The sequence below is a fragment of the Penicillium bovifimosum genome (assembly GCF_028826915.1).
Source record: "Penicillium bovifimosum strain IBT 22155 chromosome Unknown utg000008l_segment0_segment0, whole genome shotgun sequence".
In the NCBI taxonomy this organism is placed as follows: Eukaryota; Fungi; Ascomycota; class Eurotiomycetes; order Eurotiales; family Aspergillaceae; genus Penicillium; species Penicillium bovifimosum.
Window position 1 is genome coordinate 1 of NW_026622717.1, and position 14319 is coordinate 14319.

At 49.8% G+C, this 14319-nt stretch overlaps 6 protein-coding genes and 1 pseudogene across 7 annotated transcripts; 3 read left to right on the forward strand and 4 right to left on the reverse strand.

Annotated features, from left to right (window-relative positions):
- Positions 1 to 2: 2 nt before the first annotated feature.
- On the reverse strand, positions 3 to 1560 carry N7515_009654 (annotated as a pseudogene). The gene is made up of 2 exons: positions 1482 to 1560; positions 3 to 1423 (listed from the first exon to the last, which is right to left on the reverse strand). Coding segments are annotated over exons 1-2 (1500 nt in total).
- Positions 1561 to 2438: 878 nt separating this feature from the next.
- N7515_009655 (ATPase P-type K/Mg/Cd/Cu/Zn/Na/Ca/Na/H-transporter) lies at positions 2439 to 5807 on the reverse strand (the record flags this gene model as incomplete). Its single annotated transcript, XM_056670398.1, has 4 exons — positions 2439 to 2757; positions 2812 to 3194; positions 3262 to 5700; positions 5757 to 5807. The coding sequence occupies 4 exons, from the start codon at positions 5805 to 5807 to the stop codon at positions 2439 to 2441; spliced, it is 3192 nt and encodes a 1063-aa protein (XP_056516771.1).
- Positions 5808 to 6720: 913 nt separating this feature from the next.
- On the reverse strand, positions 6721 to 8106 carry N7515_009656 (uncharacterized protein; the record flags this gene model as incomplete). Its single annotated transcript, XM_056670399.1, has 1 exon — positions 6721 to 8106. One exon carries the CDS (start codon positions 8104 to 8106, stop codon positions 6721 to 6723), a length of 1386 nt encoding a protein of 461 aa, XP_056516772.1.
- Positions 8107 to 8722: 616 nt separating this feature from the next.
- Positions 8723 to 8938, forward strand: N7515_009657 (uncharacterized protein; the record flags this gene model as incomplete). The annotated part of the gene is made up of 1 exon (XM_056670400.1): positions 8723 to 8938. The coding sequence occupies one exon, from the start codon at positions 8723 to 8725 to the stop codon at positions 8936 to 8938; it is 216 nt and encodes a 71-aa protein (XP_056516773.1).
- A 71-nt stretch (positions 8939 to 9009) lies between these two features.
- N7515_009658 (uncharacterized protein) lies at positions 9010 to 10289 on the forward strand (the record flags this gene model as incomplete). Its single annotated transcript, XM_056670401.1, has 4 exons — positions 9010 to 9258; positions 9314 to 9397; positions 9458 to 10200; positions 10253 to 10289. 4 exons carry the CDS (start codon positions 9010 to 9012, stop codon positions 10287 to 10289), a joined length of 1113 nt encoding a protein of 370 aa, XP_056516774.1.
- A 152-nt stretch (positions 10290 to 10441) lies between these two features.
- On the reverse strand, positions 10442 to 11788 carry N7515_009659 (uncharacterized protein; the record flags this gene model as incomplete). Its single annotated transcript, XM_056670402.1, has 4 exons — positions 10442 to 10514; positions 10574 to 11349; positions 11422 to 11505; positions 11561 to 11788. The coding sequence occupies 4 exons, from the start codon at positions 11786 to 11788 to the stop codon at positions 10442 to 10444; spliced, it is 1161 nt and encodes a 386-aa protein (XP_056516775.1).
- Positions 11789 to 12123: 335 nt separating this feature from the next.
- On the forward strand, positions 12124 to 13603 carry N7515_009660 (uncharacterized protein; the record flags this gene model as incomplete). Its single annotated transcript, XM_056670403.1, has 4 exons — positions 12124 to 12549; positions 12613 to 12696; positions 12772 to 13490; positions 13540 to 13603. The coding sequence occupies 4 exons, from the start codon at positions 12124 to 12126 to the stop codon at positions 13601 to 13603; spliced, it is 1293 nt and encodes a 430-aa protein (XP_056516776.1).
- Positions 13604 to 14319: the final 716 nt, after the last annotated feature.

The window sequence follows — 14319 nt, forward strand, 5'->3', positions numbered from 1 at the left end:
ATGATATTGTATCCGTACGTGCAGAGACCAACAGAAATGCAAAGAGCCAGAACGGCGAGCTGCCACACCGGAACAGGGGCCTTAGAGGCAACTGGAGTGCCAGTGGACCAGGCCGAATAAATGGCAGCCCAGGGTCCTACCGAATTACCGATGTCGTTGGCACCGTGGGCGAAAGACGCAGTGCAAGCAGTGATGATCTGGATGAAGGAGTAGGTGTGCTCGACCTCGTTGGGGTATTTCTTGGCATGAGCATAGACACGCTTCATGCGTACACCCTCCGGTGTGCCCTCGATACCACTCTGGGCTCCGTGGATGTCGTAGTGGAAGCCGTAGAGAAGTCCGACAGTGATGACGGCGGGGAGACGCTTGGCCATCTGCTTCATATTTCGGAGCTCGTAGATCTCGCCAGGGCCCATGGGGTTGTCGCGGAGAAGGCGCATACCCCAGCCAAGGGGACCGCGGCTCTTGAGAAGCTTGGCGTTGTGTCGGGCATCAGATTCGGCCAAGAGCTCGCGGTAAGACAGCTGGTTGGCCTCGAGCTTGTCTACAGATTGCTCGTCTGAAGAGGGTGTGATGGAGGCGACACCGGTCTTGGGCTCCTTCTCGTCGAGCCTGTTGTTGAGCTCGGGCTCGGAGTCCTCCTGGATCACTGCATAGTTCGGGACCTGGGCCAGCTCGGAATCAGTGGGAACCGGGCGGTTGAAGAGAAGAGGGCCCTGGATGATCATCCACCATTTAACGCTGGGGTCCTTCTTGATCACGCGGGAGTGCAAGAAGGGAACGAAGAAGATAGCGGACAGAATGGCGACGCCACCACCGGTACCCATGGTGACAGCAGCAATGTACCAGGGAGGCCTCTTGGACAGGCCCAGGTTAGGAGAACCTTTGTACACAATGGAGAGTGTGCAAATGGTGGCAGCAACCAGGAAGAAGAAAGGAGCGCTCCAGACGGCCCATCTGATAGGATTCTTGCGTGTGTGCACCGTGAATTTGATGAGCAAGAAGATCAAGGAAGCGAAGCAACCAGAAATGACGGGGGCCATGCCCAGACCGGCGAAGATGGCACCGAGACCCTTGCCATCGTTCCAACCCCACTGGACCTGGGAAGCACCGACAGTTGCAACACCGACACCAGCGACGGCAGAGATAAGGGAGTATGTTGACGAGACATGAGCGGAGTGGCGGGTGCACCACATGACCCAGGAGGATGCAGCGGCAAGGGCACAGGTGAATGCAAGCATTTGGACACCGGCATTGCCCTGGAAGGCTGTGTTGGGGATGATGCCGTTCTTGATGGTATCGGCAGTACGAGCACCGACAGTGACTGCGCCGAGGAACTCGAAGATAGTCCCAAGGATCATCGCCTGGCGGTATGTGATGGAACGGGAGGAGACACTGGTAGCCCAGGAATTGGCGACATCGTCTACAGTCAAGAGTTAGCTGATGTCACTCGAGTACAGCATAGGCGACGTGTTACTCACTTGCACCGTTGTTGTATGCATCAAGCATGGCAAACAACGTGCCGATGGCGAAGATGTAGTCGTACTGGTGGAGAAACATCTTGGTATCTTGTATCGAGTCAATGCTCAGTACTGGACTTCCGGTTGCACTGGAAAAGAAGAACAAGAAATCTGACCAGGAGCCTGTCCTTTATGTATGCAGTCATGATTCCAGAGCTTGATCTGACCATCTACTTTCTACGCTTGATTCGGACCCATGGCGAGCACCGGTTCCCTCGAAGGTCAGCCCGATTGAGACATTCTGACCACACGTGCTGGTCCGACTGGAGTGGGAGCAGTATCCGCCATCGCGTCCATGGCTTGGCATAAAGTAAAAGCGAGAAAAGCCTGGCCAAGTCAAGCTTAGGGTGTTAAGCAAATTAGACAAGCATCTTGGCAATCGACTGTGACAGATTTCATACTTGGACACTTTGACATCCCATGGATCAGGACCACATTGGGTCTAGATCTGGTGTAACATGGCCTCTGATTGGATCTCGTAGCTCCGCCATTGGACGGTTGCAGTTCTTGGCAGTTCTTGGCAGGGCTTGAGACGCACGGACCACCTCTACCTATCAGAGCGCAGAGAGGTTACACGTGGGTGTATAAGAGGTTGATTCAGCAATATCAATGTCGTGTGGCTGTTTCTGTTCCAGAAGACTTGTGTTAATACGAACAAGACTTAGATTGATTCACCTCTATCTATAGTTACATTCTAACCTTTCGAGTCTGGACTACAGTGGGGAGCCGGCTACAACCAATGCCCCGGCCGCAACCTCGCCAATTCGAATTGCCAACATTGCTGGGAACGCTTATCGGGGGCCAGGGACTACGATATTGAGCAAATAAACGCTAAGCAATAATGGGTATTTATTAGCCAGCTCTCGGCTGTTCCGCCCGAATGGCAATGCAAGGTTCGAGGAAGCTCGCGTGATTAGCTCAACAGAGAAATATGCAAACCGAAAGAGTCACCATAGTGGCTTCCACTAGCTTCCACATGTTTTCTAACCATCCTATTGGCTTCTCAATAACGGCCGTGGGAAAAATCTGCAATAGGAAGCCAATGGGAATGGAGATTGCGCCGAGAACGACGGAATAAGCCCATTGCTCGCCTGTCAATTTTGTGATTGAGAATGCCCGGCCGCCGACAAACATAATTAGAATCTGAGCCCCTGTCATCAGGAAGGTAACTGCAATGAAGAGCCAGTTGTGGTGAATTCCTTGGAGGAGGTTGAATGACCGCTCGATTTGTCGGTTGCTGTTTGGAAATTGGGGTTAGTGAGGCAAAGGGATGTTAGTGATGTTGACATACTTGTACATATTGAATATCTGCATCCACACATATGTGTTGAATATAGCCGTTTGTAGCTGTGATGTTTGAAGTTCGGTATGATATGAGAAAATAGATGAGCCTGCGAAGTACAGGACGAGTGTCACGACCATCTGGTAAATAGATTGACCGATGATCATCTTCCACATGATAGGAGTGATCAGAGGTGTAGATTTGGGCTCAGGTTTGCGGTTAAGAACCCGGCGAGTTGGGGGGTCGGTTGCTAGCGCCAGAGCTGCTAGAGTATCTTGGAAGAGATTCACCCACATGAGCTGCACTGGGGTTAAGACAGACTGCTGCGATGAGTCCGCTACCGCTGACACAAATGCCAGACCGACGGAGGTGAAAGTGATGGTAATTTGGAACTGGAAACACATGTCAGAATGGGTTGCCACTCATTTGGCGATATTGTTGACCGAGTCTCGTGCTTACCTGCAAGAATTTCTTGACAGCATCGCTGACTGTTCTTCCCCACATGATAGCATTGGCGATTGAAGAGAACCTATCGTCCATCAAAACGATAGAGGAGGCCTCACGAGCAATCTCAGTGCCAGATATCCCCATCGAAAACCCGATGTCAGCAGTTGCAAGGGCAGGGGCGTCGTTGGTGCCGTCTCCAGTAACAGCAACGACTCTACCGAGATCTTTCAAGCGCTCCACCAAAACACGTTTATCGTCTGGCCGGGACCGAGCCAGGACCTTGAGACGTGGAACCAGACTTTTCTGCTGGCCTACACTTAGCGCACGGAATTTTTGACCTTCCATCACAACGTCATCTGGGCCGGTAATAATCCCGCATTCTTCGGCAATGGATTTGGCTGTTAGAGCGTTGTCGCCAGTGACCATTCGAACAATGAGACCCGCTTTCTGGCTTGTCTCTACAGCATCTCGTGCATCGGTCCGGAGAGGGTCTTGGATTCCCATAATGCCATGGAATGTAAGATCTTTCATTACATCCTCAAAGTCCACTGTCATCCCATCTCCCATAAAGGGCAAATGGTCCAAATCACGGAAACAAATGGCCATAGTCCGTAGGGACCTTGAGGCATATTGTCGAGTGACCTGACAAATCTGTCCCATTGCTTCTTTGGTGAGAGGAACAGTCTCAATACCTTGGGTTGGCTGAGCAATGGTGGCTACACATTTCTTCATCAGTGGTCCAGGTGAGCCCTTGATATATGCTCGATATGACCCATTGACGAGCTTGACAATGGAGATCATGAATTTGCGAGAAGAATCGAAAGGTAGAAGATCAACGACCTCAGCATTGGCCCGGTCATAGTCAAGCTGGCCTAGACCGAGATAGTCTTGGGTGAATCTCAACAAAGCGGCCTCAGTTTGGGACCCGAGGAATTCTCTAGTTTCAGAATTGCGGCTTTCAACTGCAGTGGAGTTGATCACTATGGATTGCCTCATAAGAGAAACCCACTGGTCTGAGAAAGACCCCATGCATTTTGCCACTGAGGAAGATGTTCCTTCAACTGAGCTATTTGGACTTCCAGCGCGATCAGTAAATTGCGAGGTAGGACCGAAGAACCCTGAGACAACAGTCATTTCATTCTGTGTCAGAGTTCCCGTTTTGTCCGAACAGATATCCGTAGCTTGTCCCATCGTCTCACATGCTTGGAGCTTCCGAACCAGGTTGTTATCACGCATCATCCGGGTAGTTGCAAACGACAAGGCAAGAGTAACCGCCAACGGAAGTCCTTCAGGAACGGCGATAACAACGACAGTCAAGGCCAGAATAAACACGTTCAAAAACGATTGTCCCTTTTCGGAAGGGGAATCTCTGCTGCGGGGGAGGCTGACACAGAACTTGATGAATAAGATCACGAACAGCACAATAGCCGCAAGTGCACCGAAGCGAGCAATGTTCTTTGCTAAACTGCTGAGCCGCATTTGAAGCGGAGTGAATCCTGGATCGGTATCAAGAGAAAGGAGGATTCTTCCGTAGCTGGAACTTGTGCCGGTTGCCAGTACAAGGTAAGAACCGACACCTTCCACGATCTTGGTGTGAGAAAGAATGAAAGGATCAAACCCAGTATGCGAGCGATCGGCATCGATGCCCCCGACAGCAGTCTTAGAAACCGGATCTGACTCGCCAGTTGCCGAAGACTCATCGCATTTGACCTGATGCCCCTTTATCAACACACCGTCTGCAGGCACAATATCTCCAGGATGGATTTGGACGATATCACCGACGAAAACATCGGAGATGGGGACCTCATGGACCCGCCCAGAGCGAAGTACCCACACATTGCGGTCTTGCTGTTTTTTGTTGAGTTTGCGAAACTTGTATTCCTTGTGGTAATCATTTACGGCACCGGCAAGAGTAATCACGATGATAGCGACGAGGATCGAAACACCCTCAACCCATTCGACGGGCGGGTTGTTGGCAGAATGCTTGGTCCCGAATGTTTGATACAACCCCACAGCGAGCGAAATGATAGCAGCGCCAGTCAGAAGGAAGAGGACATGATCATTGTAGGCTGACCACATCAGTGATAAGAAGCTCGGGGCAGGTTGCGTGGGAAGGCGATTATCTCCGTAGAATGTTTTCCTATCAATGAAGACATCACGACGAAGCTCTGACGAGACACGGCACTCAGGAGTAGCAAGCTTCTCTGCCGAATCGGTGTTTTTGGTATTGGTTGGGACGTTTCCAGGGACATCCACGTAGGTCTCGTCCAGGCTCAGACCGGAGAGAACGTCGGTTCGTAGTCCCTCCTCTAATCCTCGGATACCTCCAAGGGCCTGCAATTTCTGTATATCCTTGGTTTGGACAAGGTCCCCTAGGGCATCGGGGTCTAGAGAGAAAGCAAATATCGTCGAGTCAGTGGATCGCTGCGTGGCGCGTTTGTGACGAGAGTTCTTTTGTGTATTGTAAGCATGGTATCTATTCGGGCAAGGCTGGGGTGTGAGCGTACCAGTCGAAACCAACTTGATGGCTCACGAGCCTTCTCGGTCGCGGTTTTCATTTTCGCATGAAGGAGAAGATATGCTCAAAAATCCGAGACGCCAAATGAATTGAGAGGGACTTGGCGGATACACACTTGGGTACGTCGCACCTGCATCGATGTGTTCCTGGAAATACCAATACGTTTGTAAGAAATCCATATAAAACGCAGTCGTAAATACATACCGACGGCAATCAAAACGCTAGGTCTTCACGGTTGACGGATGGAGGAGATAATTGCGAGAGAGGAATTATATCCGTGGTAGAAACGAGGAAAGGTTTGCAGTTATCATCAGAAGCCGTGCGACTCGGAAGCTTTCGTCCCTGTAGTATTATCGACATCAAAGTCAAATCTCTGAATCTTATTCTTCCATTAACAAAGATATCATTACTTTTGTCGATATTAACATGAGGTGAATTACTACTTGATTACTGCAGGAGAGTGCATGTGAGCTCTAAATATCTGATCATAGCCTGTATCACTCTTCGAAGCTCATACATCCGACTCTGAAAATGAAGCATTATCCTAGAGGAAGGTTTGAGTAGCCATCAGCCCTACGCTTACGAGATACGCGGGTTATTCGGCACCCAGAGTTCATCTCAAAGTATCCGATTTAGTCTATGACAGGGCAGTGCTGCATAATGTATCCTCAGGGGTCACGTCCAGAGATTGCACAGTACCTGTGCCAGCTAACGATTTCACTTCTTGGCAAGGAGGCTGTGCAAGAGAACAGATATGGCCCAATTGCGAACAATGATCCGGCTTCTAGATTTCAGGGCTCGACCAATCTCCAAATGATCACTCGGCGCGAAAGAATCATTGAAAATGGGTATTAAATTCCTATTTCGGACTATCAAGACCCAGTACATGCAAAAATAGACCACAACCCCAGGGATCTTCGGCAATCCGATGCACATTCCAACCCTAAAAGCGCCTAATTTGACGTATGCTGCGCATTACGATCCGCCGCCTCGACCCGCGCCACCCTCGTCAAGTCTTCAAGTGCCGCAAGAGTGTCCGGGTGCTCCTTCCCCAATTCGCTTGCCTTGCGAGTGTACACAATTTCCGCCATTTCCCCCGCAGCAGCCCACCTGCCCTGCGACTGGTAAATAAAACCCAGATTGGCCATTGCGCTGAGAGTGTGCGGGTGGTTCTTGCCTAATGTTTCTTCCATTAAGGCCAGAGACCGGGTAGCCAAAACCTCGGCTTCTTTCAACTGCTGGTTCATTTGGTATGTGACAGCGAGATCCGCCATAGCTACCAGTGTGTGTGGATGGCGCTCGCCGAGGACCTCTTTCATCACCGTTGCTGCTTTCTCTCCCAAACGCATAGCTTCTTCGAATTGACCCTGGTTGCGAACTGTCGAGGCTAGGTTGTTGATGGACATGAGGGTTTGGGGGTGCGTCTCGCCAAGCACTCTCTCGCTGCTTGCTACAACATTTCTTTCTAGGCGTTCGGCATCTGCCCATCGACTTTGCCCGCGGTATGTGGATGCAAGGTTTGCCATGGAAGTCAAAGTGAAGGGGTTGGCTGTCCCAAAGAGATCTCGACTCATGTTGACAACCTCCTGTTCTATCTTTTCCGCATCGTCCAGTCTCCCCCTGTCCCGGTATATTGATGCGAGACTGAGCTTCCAATTCAAAAATGAAGTATCCGTTGGAGGCAATTCCTGCTCCCCGATACTGACCAGTTGGCGTGAAACTGATTCGGCCTCTGTATACCGTCCAAGATTGGCGTACGAGATAGCCAGATTAGACATTGATGCTAAAGTGGACGGATCTTTCGCACCGATTGTTCTCTTCTTGACGTCGAAAATCTGTTCATCAAGTTTCAAGGCATCGGACCACAGACCCTGACTCCGATATGTTGAAGCTAGGTTCGTCATCGAGATCAACGTTTGGGGATGCGCCTCGCCAAGAATCTTCTGTCGCAAGCCCGTCACCCGGGAGGCGAGAGCAGCTGCCTGGTCCAGCTGCCCACGACCCCAGTATGCGGACGCGAGATTGTTCATCGCCGTCATGGTCATCGAGTCCTGTCCACCCTTGAGGCTCTGACAGGCCTCCAGCACCAGGATACCCAAGTCCACGGCCGCACTCCAGGATTTGGCATATAACCAGCCTTTCATGCATATAGCTAGCTCTTCGAGTGCTATTGTCGCGGAGTCAGGATTTTCGTCTGCCTCCATTACCCGCCTCCTAGCTGTCGCCATCGCCGCCTCCAGCTCTAATGCTTCTTTCGTCCAACCCCGGTCACGATAGGTTGAAGCCAGCGCACTGACTTCCCTCTGGGGATGTTCCAGAGGGAGCGACTTTTTGTCCATGGGTTAGAGGATGCGAAAGTTTGAACGGAGGGTTTGACTTTTGTGGTGATAGGTGATGGCGATCAAAACGCGTGTTCTCAATCCCTCAATCACTTTGTGAACTAATCGATATGCAAATTGAGCAAATTTGATAGGTGTGTTCGTGGTCGAGATGGATGGTTGATTGATGGAGGAGACCAGGCTTCGCGTTCGAGATGCGGCTCTGTGAAGAGTGAAGACAGGGTAGAATGTGAGCGCATTACACATTGCCGAGGTGGGGGAAAGAACAAGGACACTACTCGAATATTTGTTGTTAATGACAATACCATCATCGGCCAAGCTTACTTGGAAGCACAAAGCAGAGAGGGGTCGACAGAGCTGTTCCTCGTGTAATACCGGTAAGATAATATCGCAATTGCGGAGCATATTCATTTCGACTATTTATAACTCAGCCCTATGCTGTAACTTCAGCCTTAGGTCTCTTCCCCTGGATAATAGAATATACGACCGAAGATGCATCTGAAATGCAGTTGCCTTGGGACCAAAACAAACGGCTAATCACCAGTTCAGCCCTATGGGGTTGCCAATTTCCCAAAGTGGGGTTGTTTGGCGCTAGTAATAGGGCTAACTTTAAACCATGAACTTAAAATTACCGTACTTGGCGTTGCACATCGGTAACATTGAATTATTGGAAACACCAGATGACATGACCCGTTCTCAATTCCACGGTCCCCGGTCGCCAACTCGTTCAAGCTTCGACTCTGCCACGGTCCCAGATCGGGCGTCTTCAGCCCTACCATACCTCTTCCTCACCGAGACCCCACGCAACCAGAGCCCTGCAGACCAGAACTAAGGACACGGGGAACACATCAACAGCCAACCCGGGATGCAGAATACCCCTATCTCATCCAACGAGTTTCCAACATGCCCGCACAAACAGGGTTAAGGCCTTTAAATATGAAGCATGGATGGCCAGCGCTGGCACTTCTGCCTCTGGCTGCTCTGTCTAGCATATTCAACTGGAACCCGGCCATCATTCTAGTGCTGAACATCACCTCCATCATCTTCCTCTCCCAGGCTATCACCGCCTCCTCCGTTGAGTTGGCCGCACATCTCGGAGAGCTACAGGGTGCCTTGCTCAGTGCCACCTTGGGGAATACCGTAGAGCTGACGGTGAGCCTTCTGCAATACCGAGCATCAAGATGACACCGTTGCTGACTTATGACAGGCGGGCATTGTAGCTCTAGTCCACGGCCAGATTCCATTCGCGCAGTCCGTCATGGTGGGCAGCATCCTTTCGGATATCCTGCTTGTAAGCCCTTACCATTACTGAAATGGCGATGTCATGTCACTAAACTCCTAATCGATCTAGGTCTTCGGCTGCTGTCTTGTCACAGCTTCATACAACAAAGATGTACTGGGATTCAACAACGCCCTGGCAAAGACATTATCCTCCCTGATGATGATAACCGCCGTGACGATGCTCCTCCCGACAGCCCTCTACGCGAGCTTCCCGATTGCCGAAATCAACAAGAAAGTACTGCTCTTCTCACGGGGAACCTCATTAGTACTCCTCCTCCTCTATGGAGGCTACCTCTACTTCTACCTCGGAACGCACAACTACCTTTTCATCTCAGATAACGCTGAAACGGATAGTGACGAAGACGACGAACCGTCATCCCCGCTCGCCAACCGAGCAAAACTGGCTTTATCGGTTACCCGACTGATAGCAGCTGTGGTCGCGACGATATTTTGCACGGAGATTGTAATCGAGAATACGAGCGACATGGCGGACACACTGGGCGTCACTGAGGTTTTTATTGCGATTTTCTTTCTTCCGATTGCTAGCAATAGCACCGAGGGTGTTCATGTCATAGCCGCTTCACGGACGGGCGACACGGACTCTGCAATTCGGGTTATCATCGATAGTCTTTTGCAGATTGGCTTGTTTGTCATTCCGTTTTTGGTGGTCATTGGCTGGTGCGTTGCGGAGCCGATGACGCTTTTCTTTGACTCCTTCCAGACTGTTGCTATGTTTTTAGCGATTTTGGTCGTTAATCATCTACTACGGGATGGGCAGTATGCTTATATCCATGGTGCCATGCTGCTTGCCTTGTGAGTGTTCAATAGGATGACAAGTGAAATTCCTACTAATTCATGGCTATAGGTACTGCAGTTTAGTTGTGGTGATGTATGCGCGCTAGAGTCTCCACAGTCTTATCCGCCACAGCTTCTGTTAGTGCGACACTATTGGCCAGTTGGCTCGAATTAACCAGTTGGCTTGAATTGGACGAGACTCCGACTCGAATCGGATAACGATGGAATGAAGCAATTTCAGATGTATGTTTAGAAGCACCTAAGGTCCAAGGAAAATCACGTTGGCCGGCGGCTCTGGTCGAACAAAGAACGAGAAAGTAATGATAGCATACCTAAAAGTCAGGGTTAGCATCAGACCAATAGTCTTACAGAAAGCAGTCACAGAACTCACGTCCCAATCAACATCAACCCTTCGAAGTAGTTACTCCGTCCATCGGAAATCAAATAAGTCATGATCACAACGCTTAGCAAAAGCGTCGTAGCTTCGAATGGATCAAACCTCAGAGTGAGGGGCTCATCACAAGCCCAACCAAGGAGAACCAACAATGGTGCAACAAGCATTGTAACCCGCAAGACAGCATTGATGACCGCTCTAATCCCAAGCTCGACCTGATGGCGCGATCGTGAATTCACGATAATGGAGTAATACTTGACCGCGTTTCCGAACAGCGGAATAAGGGTAACGGCAAGAAAAGCTTGGTTGGTTCCGACGATCGCAGAAAACCCGCTCAAGCTGCTGACGACGTAGTAGGTGCATGTAAGCGCAGATGCAGACGCAGCTGCTAAAATAAACGCCCCAAGTGCTTTGCCGATATACGGCCGCGGTATCTGCGCGTCGAGAACTCGGCTCTGGCTCACGTCATGGCCACCTTGTATCTGGTCTGGCGGACTAAATGGGGTGCTGGCAAACATGGTTGCATGGGTGCCGAGGCGAAATATGAGAAAGGTAAGTAGTAGGGCAACAAGGATTAGGGAGGTGATGCGTTGCATGAACAGGATTTGGTCTGCCGGTGTGGCTTTGGCGGATGAGAAGATTTCTGTTATGGTCGGCAGTGCGAGGAGAATGAATACGACCATCATGAGGGATGAAAGGACCGTTGTGAGGGCGCGATCGAATCGGAGTCTCTTTTGATCATAGCCCGAGAAAAAGATGGTGCCGCCGAGGACCTACAAATGTTGTTAGTTCAGTATGTAGCTAATTTATCACACTGACTGTCCCATTTAACGGTGTTGATTTACCAGTAGCAAATTGCTGAGGACACTGCCAAGTATCACTGACTGACAGATATGTGGTTGCCGTTGTACAATCGCATTGGCGCCAATCTAGAATTTAGATCGTTAGCTTGGGCTTGAATAGGATCGAATAGCTAGACATCACCATGAGCTCAACTGTGTTCCCCAGTGTTGATTTCAGTATCTCGTTGACCGTGCGCCATCCGCTGATGGTCAGCGTATCGATTGAGCGATTGATCCATGATCCAAGCGGAGCCAGTGAGAGGATGTTCAAGACGAAGACAATAGCGCTGTTCCACCTCAAAGCGCCTGAGATGAAGCCGAGGAGGGGTATCAAAGCCAAGAAGACCTCCAGGTGCTGGAATCTGGCCATTGTTAGATAGAAGGTGTACTTCGTTTGTGGAAGTGATGAAGCTATAGAAAGCCAACCACAGTAGTCGAGTCAACGAGATGTGCTTGCTGTTTACCACATGCAATAATACAGCTTTACATATTGATACAATACAACAGCGTAATTTGCAAAGAGACATCATTGTACGGAATAGTATTTTATCCATTCGTACGAGGAAATATTTGAAAGCAACACTATTTCGTTACACACATGCACATTACGCAGATGCCTACGCCGGGCCACGCACTAAAGTGACACATCATCTTCCCTAGTCTAGGTGAAGAGTTGCTTTACCACCTTTCTCGACTTCGACATCCATGGATGATACCGCCCACCCGCGACTACGAAAGCTAGCGAAAAGCCCAGCAAGAATGAATGGGCCCCTCGAGATGAACACAGCCGCGGGTGAGCGAGAATCACTGCTCAGAGAAGGATCTCCAGAGCCGCGTGAGACAAACTGCTCCAGCTGGAAGCATGCTCTTTTCCTAAGAAAATCAGTGTTATGCGTCGTTAAGTCTACACTGGGATGCAGCTACACTAATTTACTTTTACCATTTGTGTTTCTGGGCATCATTGCAGGGCGTCAAGGGTGGAATGACTCGATTGCCTTTGCGTTCAATTTCCTGGCGATTTTTCCTCTCGCTGCGTTACTATCGTTCGCCACGGAGGAACTGGCGAAGAGTGTCGGAAAGACAGTCGGGGGACTGATTAATGCGACGTTTGGGAATGCGGTTGAAATGATTGTGAGAATCCACAACTTTCGATATCTTGTCAATGGGGAACGCTAACACTGATCCCTACGTTAGGTCGGGATCACAGCGGTCCGACAGGGGGAAATCAGTATCGTGCAGTCTAGCATGGTGGGCAGTATCCTGTCCGGAAATCTGCTGGTGAGTATGGTCCTCGGTCAAGTTTTGATGGACACGCCGACTCACACGTTCATTCACTTCGATTCTACGGTGTAGATACTTGGTTCTTCACTATTTTGTGGCGGCTTTGCCAAAGATGCGGTGATCTTCAACGTCGATGTCAGTGGAATTCTTTCATCGCTTATGGTGGTATCTTCTGCAACGCTAATCATACCCTCCGTGCTCTATTCAACTATATCATCGAAAACGGCCGACGTCGAAGCGAGCATCCTCAGTCTCTCCCGTGCCGCATCCGTGGTCCTCCTCGCATTCTACCTGGTCTATCTCTACTTCCAACTGAAGAGCCATGCCGAGTTATTCATTGATGACGAGGTAGAAGAAGATAGCCAGCGACTTTTAGGCCCTTTGTCGGCAAGCGTCGTCCTGATCCTCGCAACTCTCGGCGTTACCGTGTGCTCGGATGGTCTAGTGGATAGCGTCGACGGTCTGGTAGAAAGGTGGCATGTGAGCCGGGCTTTCCTTGGCCTGATTGTGGTTCCAATTGTTGGAAATGCTGGGGAATTCAACACGGTGATCAATTCTTCCCTCAAGGGTAATATGGACCTTGCCATTGGTGTGATTGTGGGGAGCACTCTGCAGATTGCTTTGTTTGTGAGCCCCTTCCTGGTCATGTGCGGCTTGGCTCTTGGGCAGCCGATGTCCTTGCGCTATAGTCCTTTTGAGACTGTGGTCTTTTTCCTATCGGTCATCGTGATGGACTGCTTGATCCGTGGAGGGAGGTCCAATTACTATGAAGGGTCTTTACTGATTGGAATGTGAGTCAACACATCAATGTTTCTCGGCAATGTTGACTGATTAACTTAGGTACCTCATTATTGCGATTGCATACTTCGTGCACCCAGATGCAATTGATGCACACCTGGTTTAGGATGCTACGGCAAGGAGAATCGCACTGGTTCAAAAAGGGTGTCGCCAAGAAAGACTGATTTATCTTCGTGCTTTTAATTCTGCTTAACCGGATTTGTGGGAAGCTTTCAGTGTATTGTGTGCATGTTTACTTTAGAGGTGCCATTTTGGTGGAATCTACTCATCCGGTCATACTTCACAGCAAATACATGTAAATTATTCGAGCAACGCATAGGTAACTAACTCATTGGAGAGTTTAATTTACCGTCTACTTACCCTTTAAACCCAATTAAATAACAGTGCCTTCTTAAGTGCCTACTCAAATCATTCTAGCCAACTGGCGAACGGACAAGCCAACTGGCGAGCTAACACCACCACAGTCCCTTCTTGCCTGGTTCTCTGCGTATTCCATTACTGGGACCAATTCCGAGGAGACTCCTAATATTACAAGCAATATCTCGGATAGCTTCCAATGGAATCTGGGTTTAGTTCGTCACCAGAAATATACCGACGACTGTGACACGAACGAACCTCCAGGCAACATAGTCACCGCACATAAAGATACACAACGAATGACCCGATACCAGTCCAGTCCCAAAATCCAAGAAACCGTCACATAAGTATCGTATCATCTGAGAACCAGGAATTCAATCTACCGCCTGCAAATCAGCAAATATCCAATTAACCCCGAAAAGAAAGTCAATCTCCTTACTTGTTATACTCATACTCATACTCATA